The sequence below is a fragment of the Xenopus laevis genome, chromosome 6S, assembly GCF_017654675.1.
Source record: "Xenopus laevis strain J_2021 chromosome 6S, Xenopus_laevis_v10.1, whole genome shotgun sequence".
Classification (NCBI taxonomy): domain Eukaryota; kingdom Metazoa; phylum Chordata; class Amphibia; order Anura; family Pipidae; genus Xenopus; species Xenopus laevis.
This window is the reverse complement of record NC_054382.1, coordinates 41,819,630-41,847,395: the sequence shown is the minus strand read 5'-3', so window position 1 is coordinate 41,847,395 and position 27,766 is coordinate 41,819,630. Positions and strand designations below refer to the sequence as shown.

Sequence of the window (27,766 nt, the reverse complement as noted above, 5' to 3'; positions counted from 1 at the left end):
AATTTAGCTGCACTATCATTTAAAACGTAAAAAATTTTATTACAGTGTTACTTTTGGAGATTATGTAGGTCCAAATGTCCAAACTTATAAAACTCTAGGTAAGGTATACAAATGTAATGCATGCATGGGACCTATTATGTAGAATGCTTAGGATCTGGGGCTTTCATGATAATGGGTCTTTCTGTAATCTGGATCTTAACACCTTAAATCTACTAGAAAATCATGAAAACATTAATTAAACCCAATGGGCTGGTTCTGATTTCAATAAGGGTGAAGTATATCATAGTTTGGATCAAGTACTAGAAATTGTTTTGTTATAACAGAGAAAAGGGAAATCATTAAAACTTTTGATTATTTGGATAAAAATGAAGTCTATGGGAGACACCCTTTTCATAATTTGGAACTTTCTGGATACCGGGTTTCCGGATAACAGATATACATATAATACATACATAGAATCTAACACTATTACCTTGGTTCTATAATTTCAGTGCATCAGATTTTATGTTGTGTGACATTAAATAATAAAAACCAAAATACATTAAGCTCCTCGAGCTGCTTAAACTAATCCTATACATTTATAATTTATAGAAAAATAAGCATGGTATAATTTCCTGTAAACACAAGAGCATTGCCCCAGTTCTAATATACATTTTTGCTTGTATCCATTAAATAATTTGATAACTTATTAGGCTGCATTCATGATTGCTGAATGTTTATGCGCACAATAGAACCTGTTAGATTTGTGCTAAATTTGAACATTTGAACTAAAATGCTACATATAATGCATGTTTTTTGGATCAGTGGTGTGGAGGCTGTATAACAGCTCTACATCTTATACATCCCCCTTTAAATTGTTTTACAAACGGGGGAATGTAATAAACGTCGGTAACGAAAAATCTATTTGCAATGCGAAAAGTTATGCTTTTGTGCGAACAAATTTTGCTTTCTGCGAATTGAATATAGCTTTTGCGAACCCGGAAACTGTTTAGAGACCACATCCGACAGTGGAAAAACCGTTTTTGAATTTTATAGTTTGCGCCAATGCACAGTAAATGTAATAAAACTTCTTACTGTTCCAAATGATTACGACACCTTCAAGCACTTCTTAAGAGTGCACAATTAAAATTCGCGATTCAATAACAGTTTAAGGAACGATATTACATTGCAAGATGTGGATTTTTATTCTAATTGGTGCAAATTGCTTTTCTCTTTGCGACTGTAATTAAAGCCCCCCCAAAGTGTTCTACTCCTGCAGATAAGAGCATCGGCAAGATATGGAAATAGCTATAACTCACTCACATATACATTTGTCAGAAAAGTAATACACTTGGTTTTAACACTTTCCATACCAACTTTAAACATTCTATATAGCTAAGCAAATCACAGAAAATATACTGTTGTATTGGAGCACACCTTAAATTAGTTATGCTTCTCAGAAACATGGATAGGACACTCATCTGCAATCCAATAGGGTGACAGTGAAGACAGCAAGGAGTCCAGACTCTTTGGGGTATTATACATACATTATGTTTCTGGATAGTAAGGACAATTTAAGTTCTGAGTTTTTATTTGATTTACACTTTAAGGTGCAGATTTATCAAGGGTCGACTTTCGAATTTGAAAAACTTCGAAATTCAAAAAGACCAACCGAAATGAATCAAAGTTTTTTTTGGCTGAATAGGTCAGTTTTTCAATTGAAAGGGTCCCTTTTTCTAATTTGAATCGTGCGAATAGAAGAAATAGCGCATTCAATCGAATTTGATTCTAAGTTTTTCCCCAAAAAACATTGATTTCACCAATTGACTCCAAAGTCTAGGAGGTCCCCCATAGGCTAAAACAGCAATTCGGCAGGTTTTAGATGGTGAATGGTCAAAGTCACATATTCGCATGATAAATTTCGAAATTCAATTTTTTTTAGTTTTTTTCAAATTTGAATCGAATTTGGACTATTCCCTAGTCGAAGTACACAAATATGAAATCGAAATTCAAATTTTTTAAATTCGAATTTTCACTTCGCCCCTCTGTTCCAAATCGAAAACATTTTTTTGACTAATTAAATGTAAATGTAAGCGACTTTCCTATATACATTCATAACACGTTTTCAGTGATATTAAAGGTACAGGTATGGGATCTGTTATCCAGAAACCCCTTATACAGACAGCTCTGAATTACAGAAAAGCAGTCACCCATAGGCTCCATTATAAACAAATAATCCAGATTTTTAAAAACGATTTCCTTCTTCTCTGTAATAATAAAACAGTACCTTGTACTCGATCCCAACTAAGATATAAGTAATCCTTATTCAGGAAAACCCAGGTCCTGAGCATTCTGGATAAAAAGTTCCATACCTGTATTTGTAAATGTTTTTAACAGTATCTGTCTGTTTGTCTTGCTATACTCTGCACTGGTGGTTCTGACTATTGGAACAATGAAGCAGAAGCCAGCTGATTAACAAACATGTGACTCTTGGCTGAGGAGAGCCGACTTTTACATTGTTTCAAGATTTACTAGCAACTAGCAGTGCATAAAGGGAGAAAACAGCATCTCTTTCAAATGAAATTGCATTTACATATCATTTCTGAACATCTGAAAATGTTTAAAAGCTGCCATTATTTTCTTATTATTTCGATTATTCGCTAAAATCATCATCCATCAACATCATGATGTTTCCCATGCATGGAAAATACAGGAATATGACTTGTTGTCAGGGGTTGGTACAGATCTGAAAATCAATTTGGTCAATAAGCAGACTGAAAATTTTGCTTTTTGTTGTTAGCTTTTATCTACTGGGAAATAGAGAAGAACTGTCTATTACAGAGGTATGCTTTGGAAAGCGCTACAACCCCATAACATCAGTTTTTTCCACCAAATAGCATTTGGTCAAAACAAAACATTAACAGAAGAGAGCGGGACAGTAAATATAATATATTTAGTCTATCTGCACTCATACGAAGGAACCACAAAAAAAGTTTCCAACTAAAACACAAGGTATTCTTTGTATAGGCCATGCTGTACTGGGAGCAGCTCTGTATGTCAGCCCGATGAATTAAATACTGTTGAAGTGAAGTGTCTTAGGGCTTGGTCCATCACATTCCAAAGAATCTTTCCAAGTTGTTGAAACTCGCCTACACACTGAGAGAAGTACTCATTTTTTTTGGAACAAACAGATTCATCTAGCATTTTGACTACAGAGATGAATCCTTTAAAAATGAACTGTATCGTATAGACCCCCTCTCCCTCCTCCCCCAGCCTAACTGCCTCCCCGGAGAAATGTCCCTAACTTTCTACTTACCCCTCAGAGCAGATTCAGGCATTGGAGTTTACGGCAGCCATCTCGCGGGTCACAATACATATGTCACAATAAATCACTTTGAATACTTCTACCACAAATAGTTTTTTAATGTTGTTAGGAGACACCAAGGGGCAGATTTATCAAGGGTCGAAGTGAATTCGAGGGGATTTTCAAGTAAAAAAATTTGAAATCCAAAGTAATTTTTTGGATACTTCGACCATCGAATAGGATACTACGACTTTGAATTTACTTTGATTCGATGTAAAATGGTTTGAATATTCGACCATTCGATAATCAAAGCACTGTCTCTTTAAAAAAAGAGTAACAGTAAAATCGTTTGATCGTACGATAAAATCGTTTGATCGTACAATAAAATCGGTCGATTCGAAGGATTTAATCGTGCGATCGAACGATTTTACTTCGACCGCAGAATACCCAAATTCGATGAAAAAAGTTCGAATTCGAAGTATTTCAATTCGATGGTCGAAATTCGACCCTTGATAAATCTGCCCCCAAGCCTTGTACCTTGCACCTTCAGTCTGTAGTATCATTTTATTTACACATAGGGGCACATTTACTAGGGGTCGAATATCAAAGTTAAAAAACTTCTAAATTAGACGATCGAATTTTATACTTTTTTATATACAATAATTAAAGTATTTTTTCGATCGAAAACGGGCGTTTTTGATTGAAGTAAAAATCGCTTGATCGATTGATTAAATCGGTTCGAAGGATTTTACAAAAAAATACTTTGACTACTCAAAACTTAGCCAAACACTCAGAAAGGTTATAGGAGGTCCCCCATAGGCTGAATAGCAATTCGGCAGTTTTACGGTGGCGAAGTGTCAAATTCGAAGTTTTTTAAAGAGACAGTACTTCGATTTTCGAATGGTCAAATTTGTTAAGTATTTTCAATTTGAATCTAATTTTGGCCAATTCGATGGTCGAAGTATCCACAAAAATAACTTCGAAATTATTTAAGTTTTTGAATTAGAAAATTCACTTCGACCCTTAGTAAATGGGCCCCATACTGTATGTGATGGTACAGGTGGTATCATAGAAATACCAGCACTGGAACCACACAGATCTGTGCCTGACAGTATATCAGCTCCAAGACAAAGCAATGCAGTACATATCAAGACGGCCAAGCTATTAACTCTCCATATGCCAGCATCTAATAGACATTGTGGTGCAACTGATCTACTTTACAGGGAAAGCCACTGATATTCTCTCATCTATAATAAATCCCTCAATAGTTGCAATCTATGGATGGAATCCACATACACTAAGAGGATGTTTACGTTTGAAATTAAAGCTGGAGTCAAAATTTGGGGTTTCAATGGTCTGTGTTCTCAAGCCTACATGAAATGAAAAACAACGTCAAATGGGGACTCGGCGGCCCAGTTCAGGTATGTCCACGGCACGGTGGTTGGAGACCCCTGGAGTAAGTAATCAGCCAAAAGCAATTTCTTTTCTCCTAAAGATTGTACTATAAACCACCTACTTTCTGATTTTGCAACAGGTTTTCTTACTACGCTATACAAGAAGATATAGACATTTTCAATACGACTGGGACCTTGGGGTCTTTCTGTAATTTGCATCATTTATAGACATATCATGAAATTATGAACAATTATATCCAGATTTACATTTTAAAATAAGCCTTTTTCCAGTATACTGTAATAATTTTTTTTTCAAAAGTACCAGTGCATTATACTGCTCTAAATATAGACAGTTTGGGCTGAGAAAACTCCCACCCGTCATTTGAAACACAGACAACTGCTGATTTATATGGACCTCCAATAAATAAGTCTTTTTTAAAAGTTATGATAATTATTAGCCAAAATCCTAGGCATCCCAGTGATTATAATAACTGATACCCAAATCCAACCTGGTGCTCCTGTTCGCAGAAAACCTCAATGTAAGGTAAATGCTTTAAAAAACGGTTTAAATATAAAAAGGGTACACTATCTTCAATTAGAGTATATCAGAAATAATTGATATGATGGGGAAGATGGAGCTAAAATTTAAATCTTTTCATTAAATGTCCCCTTTAAGTCTTCTAAAAAACATTTCAAAATAAAAAATAAAAAAAACAAAAACAAAACATGAAAATGTATGCAGCTTAGTTACCCAACATTACTTACTTAGCTTAAAGGACAAGGAAAGTCTAAAATAGAATAAGGCTAGAAATGCTGTATTTTGTATACTAAACATAAACATGAACTTACTGCACCACAAGCCTAGTCAAACAAATGATTTATGCTTTCAAAGTTGGCCACAGGGGGCTGTCATCTTGTAACTTTGTTAAACATTTTTGCAAGACTAAGACTAACTGCACATGCTCAGTGTGGTCTGGGCTGCTTAGGGATCGTCATAAACAAAGCTGCTCCCCCTGCTGTTCATAATTATGATTGTTTCCCTGCTCAGCAGTTAGGGACCGTCTGACAATTCCTATCCACAGCAGTAAATGAAGGGAGAATTTCACTGCATACAGTCAGGTTTCTTATAAAAACTGTACACATTTTTTAATTAAAGTATATTGGAGATAGGGTTCTTTTTCATTAAAGAAAGTAAAAATGGGATTTTATTTTTTTGCCTTTCCTTGTCCTTTAAGCCATATTTAGGACATTAGGTATAAAGAACTAAAAATGATGTCACTTGAAAGTAAACAGATGTAACCCTAGGTTGCATATTCTCTTAGCAGCGTCTTAATACATTTGTGCTTATGTATATATTCTTTTATTGGTGCTTAAAGGAGAATTCAACTGTAAAGTAAAAAGAAAAACCCTACCCCCCTACCCTACATAGACCCACCTACGGTCTAGCTGCTACCCCGGGCAAATGCCCCTAACTCTTTACTTACCCCTCATTGCAGATTCTGTCCAGCGGAGTTCACGGCAGCCATCTTCTTCTCTTCGGTAATCAACTTAAGTGCCGTATCGGCACATGCGCAGTTGGAGCAATTTTCTATTTCACGACAACTGCGCATGCGGAGAAAGTCACGGAAATTGCCGAAGTGCCGCTCTTATTCCAAAGATTACCGAAGAGCCAGAAGATGCCTGCCGTGAAGTCCTGGGTTTTTATTAAAAAGTCCAGAGTTTCTCTTTGATCTCCTGCACTGACGCCAGAAAAAGATACAAAGGTTCTGAAACTTAATTAAATTAGAGGCTTTTTGGCACTTAGATACATTTTTAACAATTTAAGATAAGCAAAGATACAAGTGTAACTATTTAAGATAAGCAAGTCTCTTTGGGGGAGCTATGACTCAAAGCTTAAAGGGCCATTTCATCTTTATTAGCAAAACTGTTAATACACATAAAACATGGCCCTAAAACTCCCATAATTGTGTTCAGACTTCCCATAACCTGCCAAATTTTGTAAAATGGACAAGGTAATTAGGGGGCCTGGTCATAAAATAGGGTTGGTCAAAAATTGTCATTGTGCTGCGTGCAGCAGATCTTTTTGTCTCTTTTCATTTTTCCCAGTCTTGGCAGATATGGAATGGGTCTGAAGGGGCACAATTTTATATCCCTTAGGGTTCAAGCACTTGTTTTGATTTGTTAATGTGGCCCCATTAGTCAAAAATGAATAACTGTTGGTTTAAAATGTAGGAAAAGGCACTGCAGTATTTTGAAGCTTTCTGTATAATGTTTTTTTCCAGATGATAGCTCCCATACTGTATACAGTACAATATCTTGGCACAGTTTAATGTTTGGTGATAAACACACTACATGCCATTTAAGTCACCTTGCTGAGTTACCATGATGTTGCTAATAATTAATAAACTCCATATCCCAAGCCATGGCAATATTAACTTGAAAAAGACTTGACTTAAGCTGGCCATAGACCCAAAGATCAGATCGTATGAATCATCGTTCGATCGGACTTTCCCATCTCCCGAACTGCCACTAACCATTCCGATCAAATAAAGTACAAAACGGATCAGCCGATGTTCTGCCCCTGACAGCAATCGTATGAAAGTTATGTCCGACCAAAGCTAGTGACAGTCTCCAACTGAAAATCGTACAATCGGCAATACATGCAGAGATATCATCAGCGGCTTACAGAAATCTTTTACCCTGTCCAATCGGCCAAACGACCGATCTTCACCAGACCAAAATGCCGGCACTCTCCACACAGGGTCCGAAATCGAGGATTCGTACGATCTGATCTTTGCGTCTATGGCTAGCTTTAGTGCAGTGACATTCTGTAAGATTTGTCACCTGCATTAAATCTGCTCTAGCAAAGATAATGAAAATGCCTTGCCTGTACCATAACGTTGCAAATATTACTTGCGGTAATCCGGTTTAATCACATGAAATTTCCTTCTTTTGCATTTTCCTAAAATATTCTTTCCAAGACTACAGTCTATGTGGTTCAGTTTCCTATTCACTAACAAGGAGGAGGAAGGAGGGCACAGTACAGACGCCACATGTTCTATGGATGCTCACTGAATCTGTGTTCCACAATGTAATTTAGGAGAAGTGTGAGCAGTTACTATGAGTTCTTGGTCCTTGCCTTCCCCTAAGCATTCCATAAAATGTAAATTTAAGTGCCTACTAGCCACACTCCTGTTCTCTTGCAGAAGTACACACTTGCATTCAAAATATATACAAAATTATGTTTTAGATTCTGCAAACATAGACCTTCAAAGTATGGGAATTAGGTTCAGCTTATAAAGTAAAACTTCTTTTGAGAATGCACTGTATTTATATTGCTCCACAAGTGTACAGAGTGCTCTCCACAAGAATAAACGCATACATGCTAGGAATTTCAATTCACAGTTGTAATGAGGTCTTGGCCCTGAAGAGCTTACAACAAGGGAGAGGAGTGCACATTTCATGTGTGTGTTGTACAGGTAGTGGCATTTTGTTGAGAGGAGAAGAGGAAAGCAGGTAAGATAGCATGAATTTGTGTCCCTGGAGGGGAGAGTCAGCAGGCTTAGTGAGAATTCCAGAGTTTGGAAGCCACCGTGTATGGTGAGAACTCCAGAGAGGGGAAAAGTTGTGATTGTGTGCTGTTGATATGCTAATGAACTGTGTTCCTATTACCCTGTGTTGGGAAGAGTTTGACAAAATAAACCTGTGTTCTTGCCTGAAGACCCAGTGTCCCTATCTTTATGCTCCTGATCCTATGCTAAACCTGACTACCATAGCTAATTTCCCTAAATAATTGCGTGTACAGGCAATCAGCTTGACACACATTACTTTAATAAGAGGCTTTTATATTTATTTAAAATATAATTAATACAAAAAATTATGAACTACAGAGAAACGAAGCTTCAGGTTATGTCACACCCTTGAAGTTGAGAAAGATAATTGTTTCACTTGAAGTGCAGAAAAGTGCATGTAATTTTCTCAATTCATTTCAATACCAGCAAATAAGCAAAATTGAAAGCTAGTAAACAGCCGCAGGTAAACTTTAAAGTACTGTAATGGAAATGTATCATATTCAAATGTATGTACTGGATGATTTAAATAAATTAAGAAATTCCCTTAAGTAAAATGTAGAACTGAAATGTCATATTTGTCCACCTCCTTTTACTATATTACTACTTTTTTCCCCATTGTATGTAGGGGAAATGCTGTACTGACTGTTTGTTATATTCTATTTCCCTTTTTTTTGTTCTACTATGCATAAATGTTAAACCTTAGTTGAAGTCCATTTAAATGATATGGCGACTATGCAACTGAGAACCATTTTGCCTGGTCATGTGCTTTCAGAAAGAGCCAGTGCTGCGGCTATTGTTTCTCCTTCTCAGTGTAACTGAAGGAGTTGCAGTGGGACATGGATTTTTACTACCGGGTGCTGTTCTATTATCTACCAGGAAGTTGTTATCTTCCCATTGTTCTACTGATGGGCTGATGTGGGGGGAGGGAGGGGGTGGTATCACTCCAACTTACAGTGCAGCAGTAAAGAGTGACTGAAGTTTATCAGAGCACAAGTCACATGACTGGGGATACCTGTCAGATTTCAAAATTGAAATATAAAAAATCAGTTTGCCATTTCAAAAAACTGATTGCAGTGCAGAAGTCTGCAGCACTACTAACTGATGACTTTTGAAAAAAAACATGTTTTCTCATGACAGTATGCCTTTAAAGGAGAAGCAAACCCTAAAGTTAAAAAAACCCCACTCCCCTACCCTACATAGACCCCCCTCCCTCCTTCCCCCAGCCTAGCTGCTACCCCGGGCAAATGCCCCTAAGTCTTTACTTACTCCTTGGTGCAGATTCTGTCCAGCGGAGTTCACGGGCACCATCTTCTTCTCTTCAGTAATCTTCAGGAAGTAAGTGCCGCGTGGTGCATGCGTGGTTAGAGCAATTTTTTTGAGACAACTGCGCATGTGCCGATACTCAAGTAAATTGCTGAAGTGCCAGGAGAAGACCCAAAGATTACCGAAGAGGCTGAAGATGGCTCCTGTGAACTCCGCTGGACAGAATCTGCACAGAGGGGTAAGTAAAGACTTATCTGCTATCTGCCTGTCACTGAAATTGCCAAACATCTTTCTACAGAGAAATCCCTTGGCCAATGCATTTTTTTCTTTAAAGAATTATTGACCCGGGGGGGGGGGGTGCTTAACACATTACCACCTGACAGATAATAAGCCATTTTCTTGTCTTTTAAATACATATTTGCATAACATTACAACAACCAAACAGCAATGACTAACTATTGCACTGATTAGAAAATTATATTTGACCCAGTTACAGTATATGAACTACAAATTCAAATATTTGAGTTTTTGACAACTACATTTTATGAAACAAGCAAACCAAAAGACATTTTTATTAGTTGCATGCTCTCCAAGAATGTATTAATGGTCCTAGTACAGTATAACTCTGATATAAAGAGCTTCAAAACTGTACCTAAACACACTGTTCTCTTACAAATAATCGCTGCTTTATGTGGCACATTAAGGCTATTTTACATGGCACTAAAACATACAGCACCATAAAAAGAGCCGTTTTAAACTACATAAACACTCTAAATTTTACAGGTTACTAAAACAAGTTGCAACATAGAATTAATCATTTAATTGCTTTTACAAGATTCCTGTTTTTTCCCCAAGGGATCTATACTCCCACTGGGCCTCCACAAAGATTCTTGGAGAAAAAGTATTTTGCAATTTTCATAAACATTTATTGAAACATTCTTATGACCTTGAAAAAATATATGTCCTGTTAACTAGTATCTAATGATATCTACAAATGTGTTGCCCTCCTAAAATGTAGCTCTTAGAGTTGCACAAACTTGAGTAGAGGGAGACACACAAGTGTTCCCTTGAGCAGAAGGTGCCATGGAAGCATTCCCTGAAAAGCTAACAAGGCATTAGGGAGGCATGTAAACCCCAAGAAAGGAAATGAAAGACAAATCAGCAACCACCCTCATCTAGGACCATGCACATTTGTTCCAGATGAAGGCTCGCTTGGCCTTCTTTAAAGATGCACAAAGGACTCAATAAACAGTGCACCATTAACCCAATGCAAAAAATGCTTGGGGGAGAATTCCAATATGGTGAACGCTGAGATGAAGATACAGCTCATAACAGTGATATAAGCTGAAACAGCAGTGTTTCAGAAGGCAACACAGAGGTTATCATATGAAGGTTATCTGCAGTAAGCATATAAAACGTATCATTTATATTATAAATGAAGCAGTACCTACACTTACTTTGTTAGCCAAGAAGTGTTTTAAAGGGAGCATAGCACTGTTAAAAGAACAGTTCAGTGTAAAAATATAAACTGGGTAAATTAAATAGACAGGCTGTGCAAAATAAAAATTTTTCTAATACAGTTAGTTAGCCAAAAAAATTAATCTATAAAGGCTGAAGTGACTGGATGTCTTTTATAACAGAACAGAACACTACTTCCTGCTTTTCAGCGCTATAACTCTGAGTCAGTCAGCGATTTGAAGGGGGCCACATGGGACATAACTGTTCAGTGAGTTTGCAATTGATCCTTTAAATTCAGCTCAGATTCAAAATGAAACAGTTATGGCCCATGTGGCATTCCCTCAAGTCCCTGATTTGTTACTGCGTGGTCACCAGGGTAACCAGTGAGTGGAACCAAGAGAGCAGCAAAGCAGGAAGTAGTGTTCTGGCGATTATGTTAAATATCCAGTCACTCCAGCCTTTACAAATTATATATTTGTCTAATTAATATATTAACTATAATTAATTAACTATATTGAAAACATGTTTTATTTTGCACAGCCTATCCATATACCCAGTTTATATTTTTATACTATACAATTCCTTTAAAGCATGATGGGAGGTGCTGCTCAACTGAGCACCTCAAGTATAAAATTCTGCCTGCTTTGTTTATACTTTGTTATACTGTTCTTAATTTCACATGATAGCCACCGAAGGCATTATGAATTGTCAAGCACTGCTGCTACAGTTTGGGGAAGGGGGGGGGGTGATTTATAAGCTATTAAAAAATGTTATATAAACATTTTTTAATTAAAGATGTTAAAATCTAACAGAATCAAGCACAAACCTCTAAACTAATTCTGAAATTCTATCAGCTATGAATGTAGTAACTCCAGCTTGCCTTTAATTCAGAATATATTTGGGACACATCTTTTAAGTAAAGTATATGTTATAGAATTTGCAGGGGTGGTTCGCCTTAAAAGGGCACCTGTTGCCAAAATATATTATCCCCAACAAAGGTACGGACTTATAGAGTCCACACTCCAGGTGGGGGTAACAGTAGTTTTTTATTTTAAAAAATTGCCCCCTGCCAGCGATATGACACTCACAATGGGAGGGAGCACAGTGTGCGAAGGGCCAAGTCAGTCAGATCTCACGGCATACATCTGATCTGTCACACGCATGTGCATAATGACCAAGTTGTGGCGTTGCTCATTATGAACATGTGTGTATCCCAACATGGCTCCCTCCCGGTGTTGATGGCCTTGCACTGGTGGGGGGCATTTTTTTTAAAAACAAGACCTACTGTTTTCCCCAACTAAAGTGTGGGTTCTATTAGCCCACACTTTTGGTTGGGGATTATATATTTTAGCAACAGGTGCCCTTTAAGTTAACTTTTAGTATGTTATAGAAAGGCTAATTCTAAGCAACTTTTCAATTGGCCTTCACTTTTTATTACTCAGCTTTCTATTCAGGCCCTCTCCTATTCATATTGTGTCAATAAAGTCTCAAATCCACGGAGCACTAGTCATAGTCGGAAGCTTTGAAATTTATCAAATTATTGAAAAACGGATACAAATTGCAACGCTCTATCCGGAGGCATGTCCACGTTGTTAGCACAGCCTGTTTGATCGGTCCGTGGCTCGTTTGTTGGGTGAGTGCTCTCCTACAGTAAGTGTGTTCCCTTCCTATTCATATTGTGGTCTTTTATTCAAATAAATGCTTGGTTGCTAGGGCAATTTGGACCAACTGTTGCAACTAGAATGCTGAAATTGCTGGATAGGGGCCAAATAAAAAAACTAACTAAATAAACCAAAAATAATAAAACAATTAAAGCCAATTGCAAATTATCTCAGATTTTCACTCTCTACATCACACTAAAATTTAATTTAAAGGTTAAAAACCCCTTTAAACTAGAAGAGAGAGAAGTTTAGGGACGATCAAGGGTGTAGCTGGGTTTTTCATGGGCATATAACAGGCATGGCTTTAAACATCCTGGGCTTCCATTTTAAAAAGCTGACAAGTATGATGCATACAACTTCATTACTGCAGCCTACGATCATTTGATGGTGGTTTTAAATTGTTTCTATGAAGTGTATGTAAACATTGCATGAATATAAGTAAATAAACTGTAATTAACTGAACATGAACATGAGTTGATTAATGTTGAGGTTTAGGGGAAAAAAACACCCATCAGCATGACAGATTACATCATAATGAAAGTGCAGCAAAATAATTTAGCTCTAGTTCTAACATGCTTTTGTCTCTAATTTACAGTGAGAGCGAGATGGAGAGGCAACTCTTATAATATTCAACAGAGAAATGTTCTAGTAAAAGTCATATGAATTATGGGAAAACATACCCTTAATGGTAGATAAAATAGTAACAGAAATATAAACTAACATAATGTTATTAGTATGATTAGGATCCAATTAGACCATTTTCAATACCTTATTGTATGATATCATTTAGAATAAAGAGGGATTGGAATTTATAAAAAAATCTAGGGCTGGATCATTATGACCCTAATAACCTGGGGGTAGCGGACATCTCTGCAATAATAAAAGTTGGCAAGGAGTTTCATGACTATATAAAAACAGCAGGACGTGTCTTTTAAAAGATAAGGAAAGGTGAATTCATTGAGGGATATTTACTGCACATTCTGCACAAGTTTTTTGAGATCCACACATGACCCACGTATCTGTGATCTGACCCAGACACTCGTATTGTTTTTCCCTACCTGCCCAAAAAAAGTGCCTTCCCAAACTCCCCGCACACTGCTGAACTTCTCTGCAAACCAGAAGTGACATCAGTATTATGGGGTGGGACGGACTCTGGAACTTGAAATGAAATCAAAAATCTGCAAGATTGCTGGGGAGCTCATGTCTTTTTGCTTTTTAAATTTTTAAAGCTCCCGACAACCTCCACAGGGTAACTGAAGACCACCCATTACAGCCAGAACATCGTTTCTGGGATTTTTGGGTAGTCAGCAAGTACTTCTGGGTAACCTGGCACTGCAGGGCTCTACTGAGGGGACTCAACACATTACACCCCCCTGCATGCCTCCAACAGGTATTTGTTTTTCCCTGAGACAATGCTCCTTTTAGGATAAAAATTGTACCAGTCCACAGAAAAAAGTAGTGCAGAGCCCTGCTGCAACTTTCTTACCTTTCCCAGGTTTCTCTAAGTAGTCCTGAAAAAGATAACATGGTAATGAAGGGTTAACATGCCTACGTGCCGACCCTTGTAGGCCTCTGTACTTGTTTTTCTGTACGACCCTGTACTGTCTCTTCTTAGACAACCTTGCATAAGTATCATCATGTACTAAAAACAATATTATCAGCTTGCCTCAGACAAAATATCTTAGCTAACGCACATGCACATATTTGTCTCTTTTCTATCTTCTCCATCCTGAATGCTATACCTATTACAGACATATACTATGCTAATAACTATGCTGATACGTCACTATATTGGGACGTCTTTACTTATAACCTATATAAGCCTATGTTTGACCTTCAATAAACGGAACTTGTTATTCTGATCCACTCGTTGGTGTTTCTTTGTGCAAGTTCCCCGGATCCGGAATACTAGGCATTGTTGGTCAGACGAAATCCAAAGGTTCCAGTAGCAGTCGGTTCGTTGTCCCCTTCAGGTAACTCAGACCTAAATTACTTTTTTTCTTCTGGCTGGTAAATTTGTTTCTTAAAATAGCATTTGAATTCATTGAGGGGTATCTAAACATACTGTAAATTTAGTGGTTTTGCTAATCCTTCTCCTTCCTTAATACAGATCAAATAAATCTAAATAGTCAGAAAGAATGAAGTTATGAAAGTTACTGTAGATGGACGCTAGTGAAATAGTAGTCTAGCTGAACACAGTATTTTCCATTTTAGCTTGGTGCAATGAAGTTGATTGAGTTTGCATCAAGGTACATGGTTTCTTAAAAGCAATAAAGCACAGTAAAAGATCCTTTAGAGCTTGTAACTCCAAATGATTCAAGAACACAATCCTGCCTGCTCTGTTTACACTTTGCCCTCAAATGGTTATTATGGATGCATTCAGCAATACGTTTATAGCTGTACACCTCACACAATATTATATCCAATCATGTAAGTGTTATAAAGGCAAGACAATATTGCTTATTACAAGTCATTATGTGGTATATGTTAAATAAAAGCCTACTTTGAAGAGCTAATGGAGCAAATGACTCATTTTTTATCAGCGCACCAAGAGGCTCATTTATAAACACTGGGCAAATTTGAACCTGTGCAGTAACCCATTGCAACCAGATTAGCTTTTTTTCATCCAGCTAGAGATTGAACAATTAAATCAATCATCTGACATACCTCCCAACATTTTGGAAATAAAAAGAGGGACAATGAAGGTGAAGGTGAATTGCCCTTTAAGATATGAGTCTAACTTTTCCCAAGGGACCTGTTACCTTATATTGTTACAATTACTTATTTGCTTTTCTACATTTGAATTGTTACAAATGTATCTTATCTATCTTTGTTTCTTTTTCTGGTTGTTCAGTGCAGAGAGAAATGGGACTTTCCAGTATAAATGAGGGACTGCAGGTTGAGCTGTCAAAGAGGGACTGTTGAGAGGTATTATCTGATTGGTTGCCATGGGTTACTGCCCAGGTGCAAATTTGGCCAGTGTTTTTAAATGACCCCCAACATTTTTTTGTCCCTCTTTTTGTTTGCAAAATGTTGAGCGGTATGCTTAACTGTCCCCCATTAATTTTTTACTGAAATAAAACAATGCAATTATAGAAAAACTAATTCTGAGTTTCAGCACTTCAAATAACTATGAGAAAAAAATATATAATATACGTGCATGTGTGTGTGTGTGTGTGTGTGTGTATGTGTATATATATATATCTTTTCTTTCTGGAAATCAGCAATATCCTACTATACTATAAATGTCTCCAGTAAAGTTCCTTTTAGTGATCTTTCTCACGGTCTGACCATGATTCTGAGTGGAGGATGGTATTATATTATGACAGTGACAGAGACAGGAAAGGGAAACCAGATTCACAAACACAGGGCAGAAAGCTGTATCTGGCTTCTGCTTTGCAGCAATGACACACATAATGCTTTGGTTATCCACAGGAAACACACTGTCAGCAACTGTCTCATATAGTTAATAGAAATTGCTAAGCTTATAACCTGTCAATGGTAAAACGATTTAAAGGAACAGTTCAGTGTAAAAATAAAAACTGGGTAACAGGCTGTGCAAAATAAAAAATGTTTCTAATATAGTTAGCCAAAAATGTAGTCTTTAAAGTCTGGAGTGATTGGATGTGTAACAGAATAGAACAGAACACTACTTCCTGCTTTTCAGCAGACTTGCTCGTCAGTGACTTGAAGGGGGGGCCACATGGGGCATAACTGTTCAGTGAGTTTACAATTGATGCTTAACATGCAGGTCAGATTCAGAAGCAAAAGTTATAACCCATGTGCCCCCCCCCTCAAATCTCTGATTAGTTAATGCCTGGTAACCAATCAGTGGAAACCAAGAGAGCTACAAAGCAGGAAGTAGTGTTCTGGCTATTTTGTTAGCCATCCAATCTTTATACATTACATTTTTGGTTAACTAATTATATTAGAATTTTTTTTTATTTTGCACAGCCTATATATTTACCAAGTTTTTATTTTTTATACCAAACAATTCCTTTAAAACAGTGATTGCAAGTCTCTCGCCAGAGGTTCTCTTTGGAAAAGAAATATAGGAAGGCCTGTATATTTTTACAGAGAAGGTGGCAACCATATATGGAAGTAAAGGGCACCTTACATGTACAGATCGGTCAGTGCAACTTTAAACTATATGACTACAAGATGTGTGGAGTCTCACAGAAGTGCTTAGAATAATCATGCTTTGGCCCAACCACACCAGAGATGTAAATTCAGAAGCCAGCGTGCCCTGTGAGCCTCGAGTGCACACATATAGTGGTAGTGGCCACAATTCCATGTTTATCTGATCAAACAAAACCATGGGTGCTGCTCAATGCAGTTTAGAAAAATCCTGCACAGGGCCCCATGGAACTTTACAATTGGAACACAGGTTAAGTTGCAAATATTAACCCAGAAAATAAAGGAGGAAAGTAGGAAAAAGCTATACGTGCAGCAGAAGGGAACATTTGTGCCCTTATATAATTAAATCAATACAAATGGTTTTATGTCGGCTCTAAAATGATGTTCTGTTTCTAATGATTAAATGCATTGGGTGCTATTTATTAACACTAAAACCATGTTTTACTAGCAAAGGCCGCTGCAGTCAAGACTTAGGCATTCCAGCATTTGACTGTTCTCCCAAAACAATAACACACCAGCTGAAAATATTCAGTCAAATATATTTCCAGTCTATTATGCTCTTAGCAACACCCAGACCATTAGCAGGCATGTTCAAACCTTAAACTTGACATGTATGACCTTTAACCTGTTAATGCCCCTTTTCATAGGCAGATAAAGAAATTACAGGAACTGTCAGCCCAAACAGACCAAGCAATAGCATTTGGCCATCTGTGGAACGCCCAACTGTCAGTCAGAGACCTTAAAGGGTCATCCACTAAATGGTCACCTTTACTTTTACGTTTACTCTTCTAAGGGTGAATCTGTGAATGGGGCAAGGGAGAATTCTGAAAAGTAGGTAAGAAATCTACTGCATTTATTTAGTGAATAATGTACACCCTATTATAAAATATAAGGATATAAAACATCACCAAGGAGTTCCATGACCGTGAGTTCCATGACCATATACATGTATGTGGAAAAAAAGGCAGGATAATACACCACATATAGCCATGATTTGCCGTCTAAAAAACAGTGTACAATTTTTACGTGTTTTTTCTTATGTGACTTCTGCCAGAAGCAATCTAAAATAACGAAGTCAAATCTGCCGTTGGCATGGTGTAAAATTACACACCCTAGCCATTTATTTTTACACAGCTTTTTAACCTTTTTTTCAGCAAATTTAGTTTTACACAACATAATAAATTTGCCCTTAAGAGTTAATGCACATAAATTGCAGCTTTGTGTGAAGGATAATGTGACCTGAGGCTATGCATGTCACGCTTGTTGCCTTCCTTTCTCTGCTGTCAGTGTACTATAGCAAAGAGCACTTCAATTCTTGGCAAACATTTAATCAGATCTCAGATGTCAATTAGGACTTATCAACCAAACATCCGATTGTGTAAAATTTGCATTTATGGGTTACTCTTTGATCTAAAAGGGCATTACACATAGGGTTGCTACCTGTCCAGATTTCCAAATAAGGAAATTTGAAAATAATGACATGGTGATCATTCAATAGTTGATCGGCACTTCATCAGTCCCGCCCCTAATGTCACCAGTCTTGCCCCCGCCTCTGACGTCATCCACCCCTGCCTGTTTTCCAGCCCCAGAAAACTTTTTCTGGTTTACAGGTATGGAACCTATTATCAACAATGCTTGGGACCTGGAACTTTCTGGTTAAGGGATCTTTTTATAATTTGCATCTCTATACCTTAAATCGGGTAAAATATCATTTAAACATTAATCAAACCCAGTTTTGCATCGAGTAAGGATTTATTACATCTTAGTTGGGATCAAGTATATGGTACTGTTTAATTATTACAGAGTTAAGTAAATATTTTTTAAAAATGTAATTATTTAATTAAAATGGAATCTATGGCAGATGGCCTTCCCATAAGGCGGAGCTTTCTGGATAACGAATCCCATACCTGTACCAAATGATTTTTGGCATTTTAATTACAAAAAGTGCCAGCCTTTACTAAAAAGGGGAGAAGGATCCTTGAAGACATTTGCATAAAAATATATAGGGTGAAGAAATAGGAAAGGGTAGTAATAGCAAATGGCTTTGAACAGAATACATGACATTTAGTTAGTGGAATTAGCAAGTAGGCTTATTCTGAAATAGTCTGATGATTGAGTAAAATACACAGCAGCAGTTTAGCATGCACTCTATTTTGCTGAGTGAAGAACTGATAAAGTGAAAAGCTGTGAGAATGCAGTTGCATTAAGCAGAAGTGAGATTATTGTGGAGGAGTGGATTTTTGCTGGCGACAGTTGTATGCAGTTGCTGCAAGATGAACCGAGGAATGCTAATGGCACACGCCTGTCATTACACTTACACATTTCTAAAATGGTTTCGCATGAAGTGGGTTCCTGTATTTGATATTGGTGCTGTACTGTGGAAGGAGGAAAACATTTCAATTTGGGAACCTACAGGGGCAGCTGTTACCCAAATTTTCTAACACAGACAAATGCCAGCACCCAGTTAGAGGAAGGTTCGGCATGTGCAGATCGGCATATGATAAATATATCAATATCTACCACAATGTTAAATGTTATATGTGTTAAATGGAAATATTTTGAGGTAGCTATCACTTTGTTTTTTTTACGAAGGAGTTATTGAATTTCAGTTTCAGGTCTAGCCACAACCGTAATATTCACACCACAGCCCACTAGTAGTAGTAGACATGGCTGCTTGCACCTGGAACTCCCTCCCAGTGCAAGTGTCCTAACGCTGGTTGGGGGCAATTTTTTTAAAAAAAACTATTGTTACCCCCAAACCAGAGTGTGAACTCTATAAGCCTGTACCTTTAGTTGGGGATAATATTTTTGCCCAACAAGTGCCCTTTAATCTTGCATCCATTTTATCACTTTGCACTTGTGTTGAATTTAAAAGGAGGTCTACACTGAAGCAGTTAAAGGAAACACAATAAAACTTATCCAGTGTACAATTAAACAGTTTTCAAATGGGTAGTTTAGTAGTTAAGAAAACATGATTCAAAACACAGAACATCAGCTGTTCAGAGACAATGGAAGACTAAAAGCAAACAATCCTTCCCTTATATTCATGCATGAGGGAAGAGTATAATGCCACAACAAGTGATCTGTTTTTTTAAAAGTTTCATTCATTTTTTGTTTAAAGAAACTATTTCAGCCATACACAGCAGCAAAATAGCAAAATGGTTTGTAACTTCAACTTCTGACAGAGTGAGGCATACTTGTAGGAGATCTGAAACGACAGTACAATGAAAATAAATGTCTTAAGGGGATATATTAGAGAAAAAAAAGTCTAGTGACTCCTCAAATCAAAAGCTGTGGAAATGTATATGTGAAAATGTAAATGCTATAAGCTATATGAAAATGTAAGTATATACAGCTATGTAAATGAAAAGTTTATCTAAGTACAAAGAGGCATATAACATTGGAAAGACAGGCATGCACAGTGCTAGGCTTGCTACGTGTCCAGTTTTCAGGTTCAGGCCACTGTAAAACATGAAAACATTGTTTATAATTGAGTAGAATTGTATAGCTGTAAAATTAATGTGATGTATTAGGAAATTGTAAAAAAAAGGTAACCTGCCGGAATGCATACTGCCAACAGTTGTTTGGTGGGGTTCCACTGATAGCAAGGTTAAAGAGTACAATGGCATTCTTTACAATTCAGGGCTTTTTTGTGACAACAGTTTGGGAAAGGCTACTTCTCTCCTTTTTCCATCACTATAATGCCCTCAAGTGAATACCTAACTCCAAGATAGGCCTGCTTCCCAACATCAGTGCCCAACCTCACTAAGGCTCTTGATGCTGAATGGATGCACAGTATTCCAAAATCTAGTAGAAAGCCTCTACGCTATAGCAGCAATAGGAGGACCAATGTCATATTAACAACCTTGGTATTAGAGTGAGATGATGGACAGGTAGGTGTATAGGAGACCACAGCGAAAAAGACTATTAGAAGTTACCAAAGAGTTCCAAATCCATATATTGTAAAGGCACAAGGCCCACATCAAGTCATTTATCAAGTCATACAACAAAGGTGACAACATATTTTACTACATGGATACTCTATTTTTGTATAATAGATTTGTTTCAAGTGACATAGATGACATCACTATGCAACTGCTTGTGAGTGAATATTTAACAGGTGCTTTATAACTTGTGAACTATAAAGGTTCATTTTACTTTTCAACCTAAAAATAATAAAGTTTGAGAGCAAAATACCAGTACAACTGCATTTTTAGCAGGTACTGTAATGAAGAAAACATAATAATGCATAAAGTCTACATACAGGTTATGAAAAAAATACTGCAAAAATTCATCGATCTTTTGGTATAAAATGTCTGCAGAGCATTTAACATAAGTATGCACGCTAGACTGGGCTGTTCTCAAAGGGTGGGGGAAGAAAATCTCTGGCATTCTTCACTTCTTTGTCACAAAGTAAATATTCCATTGCAGAGGATAAGCAGGAAGAGAGAAAATACTGTATGCTTTTCTTGGACTGCTGGGGTATATATACTACATACATACATCTGCCTTTTTAGCTTCCACGTTCACCACTTATGATGTTCACAGACGGAAGAATAGTTATACTACGGATTTTTGCTGAATTTTTACTTGTTTAAATGCACTATACAAGCTGCAGCCGGATGATTTTTTTTATGTGTTTTAGTTTCGAGATGCTTACACCTAGGACAGGCAGTGACCCGTTCAGAAATGATAACAGCATGATCATTATTACAGTATGATTGCCATACCAGTGTTAGATGCAGAGAGTTGTCACTGTAAGAAAGTGAGCATTCAGAGTATTTGTATAACTTTATGAGAATAGGCAATTTCTCCTCCAACCAGGGCTCCACCGGGAACTTTAACATTCACCAAATACCTGCCGTGTTCTAACAATGTTTGACTGGCTATGAATACATTAGGGTTGCCACCTTTGCTGATGGCTAAACCCGGACAGGGGGGGGCAGATAGCATTGGGGATGGGGCAGTGAAGTAGGAACAGGCATGATGACATGGGCACAATGATGTTGGTGGAGTTATGACACCAGGGTGAGGCTATTGCATCACTTAGATGACACTGTCAATCTTTTAAAGTGTTGATGCACAGTTCAAAACCACATAGGTGGCAACCCTATCTCTATTCTGCTATCTCTATTCTGCTTGATGAGTAAGCCCAATCCTTTAATTACAGGTATGTATCTATTATACAGAAATCAATTATCCAGAAAGCTCTGAAATGCAGCAATGCTAATTTAGAATTAAAATCTTATTTTTGATTGATTTGCTATTTCTGTAATAATAAGAAATTTACTGCACTTGATAGTAACTAAGCCATGTTGGGTTGAGTATCTTAGTATTTAAATGTTTTTCGTGTATTGGCCATATTATTCTTTGGGTTTCATATGACTGAAAACCAAACAGAAAGTTGACACCTGAACAGGCCTTCCAAAAACCGAACTGTTCGGGTCAAAGCGGTGGCAACCCTAGTATAAGTTATCGTGCGAATGTTGGCTTGGTGCTCTCCTGCCATGTTTCCAACTAAGTAAAAATGTGAGAGTGATGCTGTGTATGCAGAACTTTATCTTCACTAGAACTGCACCAAGCAGATTTTGGCTAATGCAAACACTACTCTCAAATGCCAACCACTCATCACCAAATACTGAAAAAACTATTCTGGTTGTTATACATTAAACTCATTTCTATGCTGGTACAGCCGAGGTCTAGCAGAGCAGAAAGCGCTGTTAGGCACAACAAACAAATCTATGGAATTGTGCCTATCTTATTTCTATTGGATTTTGAGGAGGTTCCCAGTTTTGACCTTTACTGAGCACACCACTGTTATGTAGAAGCACAAGGACGTCAGAACATGATTCATTTACTACTGGTGTGGGATCGGTTATCTAGATCCATTGTCCAGAAAGCTCCAAATTATGGAAAGGCAGTCTCCCAGAGACTCCACTTTATCCAAATAATCCAGTTTTTTTAAAAAATGATTTCCTTTTTCTCTGTAATTATAAAACAGTACCTTCTACTTGATCTAAGATATAATTAATCCTTACTGGAAGCAAAACCAGCCTTTGGGTTTATTTAATGTTTACATGATTTTCTTAGACTTAAGATATGAAGATCTAAATTAAAGAAAGATCCATTATCTAGAAAACCCCAGGCCCCAAGCATTCAGGATAACAGGTCCCATACCTGTATTAAGCTCTGTGGAGAATCTATTACATAAAGTGCAGCATACATTATACTCAGGCCAGCACATCTCCAGTGCAGGTCAGTAATCACAACTAGAGGAAATTCATGCTGATCCATGAAGCCCCTGTCTTTGGCATAATGCACCCAAATCAAGTTGCTAAGCCTACTTCTAATGATTAAAATAACATTTTCTGGAGTGATGTGTCAAAATACATTAAAGCTGTGCACACACATATATACTTTATGTGCCCAATGTTCAGTGCTAGAGTTCAAGTTTAACAAGGACAAACAATCACAGCGCAGTGCAGATCATGATATGTTCCAATTGTAAATCTGTCATTGACTTCTACATGACCTTGGCAGGTTTGAGATGAAGTATTTTTTTCAGACTTTTAGCAACCTCTGTGTTTAATAAATCTCCAAAAATTCAAGGATTTTTCTCTATACAAAAAATTGTTTTCCCCTTTAAAACTCCAACCAGAAAAACTCGGACATTAGTAAATAACCCCCTGGGTGTATGCCGGTGCATGACTCCTGGTGGTCATGCAGTGGCTATCTGTATCCACCTTCTGGCCACAATGGTAGCTATAACTCTTACATTTAACCCATGAATATGCACTCTCACCTACATTTCAAACATGCCAAACTTATGTGAAGGGGCTTCAAGCTTCAGAATCTAAACAAGGCTTAAACCTGCCTTGTGTCTTGTATTTGTTTGGTTCTGGTCCTTGGCATACAACTGAATGTCTGCCATAAAGCAAGGCAGAGCCACTGTCTAATACCAAAGTGGAAACAGAAATAGTCACTGTAAAGTACAAAGAATACTCATACTATACTCGTATAGTATGAGTATACTCATATTTAAGCAAAAATATGATTTTAAAGGAGTTGTTCACCTTTATATTAACTTTCAGCACAATGAAGAGAGTGCTATTCTGAGACGTTTTGTATGTGTGGTTTTTAGTTATTTAGCTTTTTATTCAGTTTGCAATTTCAGCAACAATCTGGTTGCTAGGAGCCACATATGAATAGGAGAGGGCCTGAATAGTAAGGTGAGAAATAAAAAGTAGCAGTAACAATTGAGCCTTACAGACCATTTGTTTTTTAGATGGGCCAGTGACCCCTATTTGAAAGCTGGAATAAAGCAATTCATATAAAAAAAATTTCCTTAGAATTGGCCATTCCATAACATGCTAAAAGTTAACTTAAAGGTGAACAACCCCTATAATAACATCAATTGAAAAGCAAGTGAAAACATATATTTTGCTTTCATTGCATTTTGCAGTTTAAATGACTGAGGTTGAGCTGCCAAATCCCTTGATAAAATGCTTCAGTATTTTGACAGATTGCTGCACAGACACCTGGGGAAAGCAGCCATGCCATGGCTAAAAATGTATTGTGCATGGTGTCAAGTCATGCAAAATATCATACCCACGTTTCTCTAAACATTTGCCAGATTCCTCCAGATCCTTATAAGACATCTAAATGGGTAATTATCTGTCTGCAATGCTGTTTTCCCTGAGGTCTAAATAACAAGGCAAGGCCCAGGTTTACTTTGACACCAGGTAAGCATTTTACATCCCCCTCTCGCTGAGGCATTTTCAGCAGGGAGTTGCTGCCATCCTTACAAAAGTGAGTTAAACATCTATTGGCAGCCACAACGGTTTCTGCACATGAGCCAACAAAACAAGCTTTGAGAACTGCTCATAACAGCATGAGTAGACCCTACGTAGCACCATTTTATACACACACACACACAAGGGAACGTGCTGTACCATTCACAGTTATTAATCAAAGAGGCTTTAATTCTCACTGGCAGCTGTCCCAGGGCTCTTCCACACGTATCAGATGAAAAAGACATCATCTTAATAAAATCTTAAACAAAGATTCAAGGGAAAAAAATCACTACATTGCTTTTTTTCTATTTTTGTGGCATTCAATTATAGAAAACATTCAAGTGCCAGTTTGCAATCAGTCAAGACACGTTACTAATGGGTGCTTTTTCTAAACAAATCACTATGCCTGGACAAGGACAGTCCTTTGAAAATATGATCATTAAGATACTTAAAGCACCAATAAACCTGACTTAGGACCCTTACACACTGGTGGTTGTTCCTATACCCCTCCCCCCCTTTAGTTAATCTTTCATGCGTTCCACAACTGGGGACCACAGGAACAAACACAGCCCATGGTTCCTGATTGGTTCAAATGCATGTAAGCGCCATTAGCAGGTGGCTACATTAATTCCTGTAGTCCATGTCCGTGTGTATGGGCCCTAAAGCTACTGCCACGCATGGCTTCCACTGGTTGTTATGTCTGCACCTAGAGGCACTGCTTTGGCCTGGCCTCAGACACATGGAGCGGATTTTGGCAAGAGAAAGTACAGTCACACGTTCCTGCATTGGAATCCACCCATGTGTCTGCACTCAGGCCAACACAGTGCCTCTTGGTGCAAACACAGGCACCCCCATCACATTGACCTTGCTAACCAAGTAGCCCTACCGTATAGGTACCACTCCTGTTAAATGCACTTATTTTACTTTCATATCCTCAGATTAATAGATTTATTAGGGGCATTTCATTAGCATTTCTGTTATAAAGTAAACTGAGATTGGGCATGTTTTGTATCTGCCAGTGATTTTGTTTTAACCAAAATAAAATCCACTTCAGCGTCATCATTTATTCACACAGTGCTAGAAAGACAGACACACAATGATAACCCAACTTCAAAACCAAGTTATAACTGTATTTAGCATAAAATATATTGTACTGATATCTAGGTAGAAAAAACAGAACTTATTATTATTACTAGCAAGTATTTAAAAATGAGTCCACAGTTCTATATGAAAGCAGGGTATATACAAACAAATCATATGCAAATATTAATTAATACAAAATATAAAGAGGGCCACAGTGTAAACTCAGACAGGTCTGTACTGATAACTAGAGAGAAATATATAAAGGACATACAAACTCAACCGGGTCTATAGGACTAATAACTGGGGGAACCAAGCCAGACCCGTGAGTAGGGGGACATAGAATCAGGACGTACAAACTACTGATAACTGAGGGGGAAATATATTGAGGATGTACAAACTCACCCTGGTCTATAGGAAAGTTGATTGAAACCGAGCTGCCTGTCAAACTCCAAAACCCTATGAGGAGCCACAAGCAGCCGCCCAGACCCATAGCGCTGTTATAACATCCAGGTCCCATAAACAGTCTCGCTGTAGATTCAGCACATAGGATTCAATTAATCCAGCCAAAGAAAGTTTTCAGAGAGCAGCCTCCCCCTCCCCTGGTCTCGGGCTGCTATAAAGCGGCGAATAAAACTCGGCACATTCCAACAGGCACCGTTCGCTGCCCACAAACTCCGTGCCTTCCCTTTAGCAACTCCAGAGGAAACAGGAAATCTTCAACTTCGCAAACAGCTGTGCGGGGCCCTCACCCAGTCACTGTCAATCATGGTACAATCCAGCCCACTCTGTACTCTCACATTACAGCCCTGAGCAGTCAGTGTACTTCTTCCTGCGCCTCCGTCTGCTGCTGCTGCTAATATCCTGTTGTAAAAAGGGGCAGTAGTTGCTTCTTTTCCTGTCTTTGTGCCGATAGTTTTCAACGAATAAGACATTCTCACATATATTTAGGTCAACTCCACAGTCCATGTGCCTACTATACTGTGCTATGTCACAGGATAACTTTACCCTCATAAAGCAGTTTGTACACTAATGGAACAAACCGTTATATACATACTATAGTGAATAAAGTATCCCCCCTCTTGTAAAATATAAGGATATTATAAGTTACCGAGGAGTTTCATGATCATATAATTCGGCCTAGTGTTTTTATACAGGTCATGGAACTCCGAGGTAACTTCTAATATCCTCATATTTTGCAACTAGGGGTACTTTATTTATTATAATACACAAGTTTCAGTGAGTCATGTGACAGAAATGACATCAGAACTCACCGTTTATAACTGATGACAACAGAACTCACCGTTTATAAGGATATCATTTACAAGATATTCTTGGCTTTTGTGTATTATATATTGTTATTCACTGAAGAGACGTGGAATACTTAGCAAGGTACCAAAGCCTGCCTCCCCTCTGTGCCTTTAACAAAATGGAGGGGGATTTAATAAGTTACAAGCCAACAGACTACAAAAGATTGCCTGAGAAGTAGCATCTATGCCCATAAGTTTTAAAAAAAAAAAGAACAAAACAATATATATATTTATATATATATATATATATATATATATATATATATATATATATATAGCAGGATAATGTAATTTATTATAAAGTACACGTGCATGGGGGGGGGCAAGTGTGGTTTTGTAGGTTTTTTAACAGTGGCATTTGTGTTACTAGTCCTCTATGCTTCCGTTCCCCAGGGTTCAAGCCTTTTTTCTCTTACCTACAGTCTAGGGGAAAGGGTTTTGTGCACATGGTTCCTGTCTCAGCACAGGACTCTTGTATCACCACTTTCCTTCTCTATTCTTTAAGGCTCTTCCTACATGCTTCTCTATGGATTCCTCAACCTTAGGTGCCTATGACCTCCAAGCTAGGTAGGTCCCTCCTTCTTTACTTTTCTGTTTTTTCATTTTTGTCTCTCTCTCCTTTTCTCATCAGAGGCTTTTTTCTATTTTCTCTTTTTCCCCAAAGCTTGCCTGAAGATGCATCTTTAAGGAAATGCAGAGTAAAAGCTCCCAATTCAGGCCCCTCAAAATGCATGGGTTGCTTTAGCCATCCGCTTGAAGGCAAAAACTTTTGCAGATCCTGCTGGAGAGATTTTTGCAGTTCAGCTTCTACTCTT

At 37.7% G+C, this 27,766-nt stretch overlaps 1 protein-coding gene across 1 annotated transcript in view; it reads right to left on the bottom strand.

Annotated features, from left to right (window-relative positions):
- tgfbr2.S (transforming growth factor beta receptor 2 S homeolog) overlaps positions 1–26,466 on the bottom strand; it is a 47,202-nt gene extending 20,736 nt beyond the window's left edge. The window contains exon 1 of the mRNA XM_018269297.2: positions 26,047–26,466. Within this exon, the coding sequence (XP_018124786.1) occupies positions 26,047–26,161 (115 nt within the window). The 5' untranslated portion in view covers positions 26,162–26,466. The remainder of the gene's footprint in view (positions 1–26,046) is intronic.
- Positions 26,467–27,766: the final 1,300 nt, after the last annotated feature.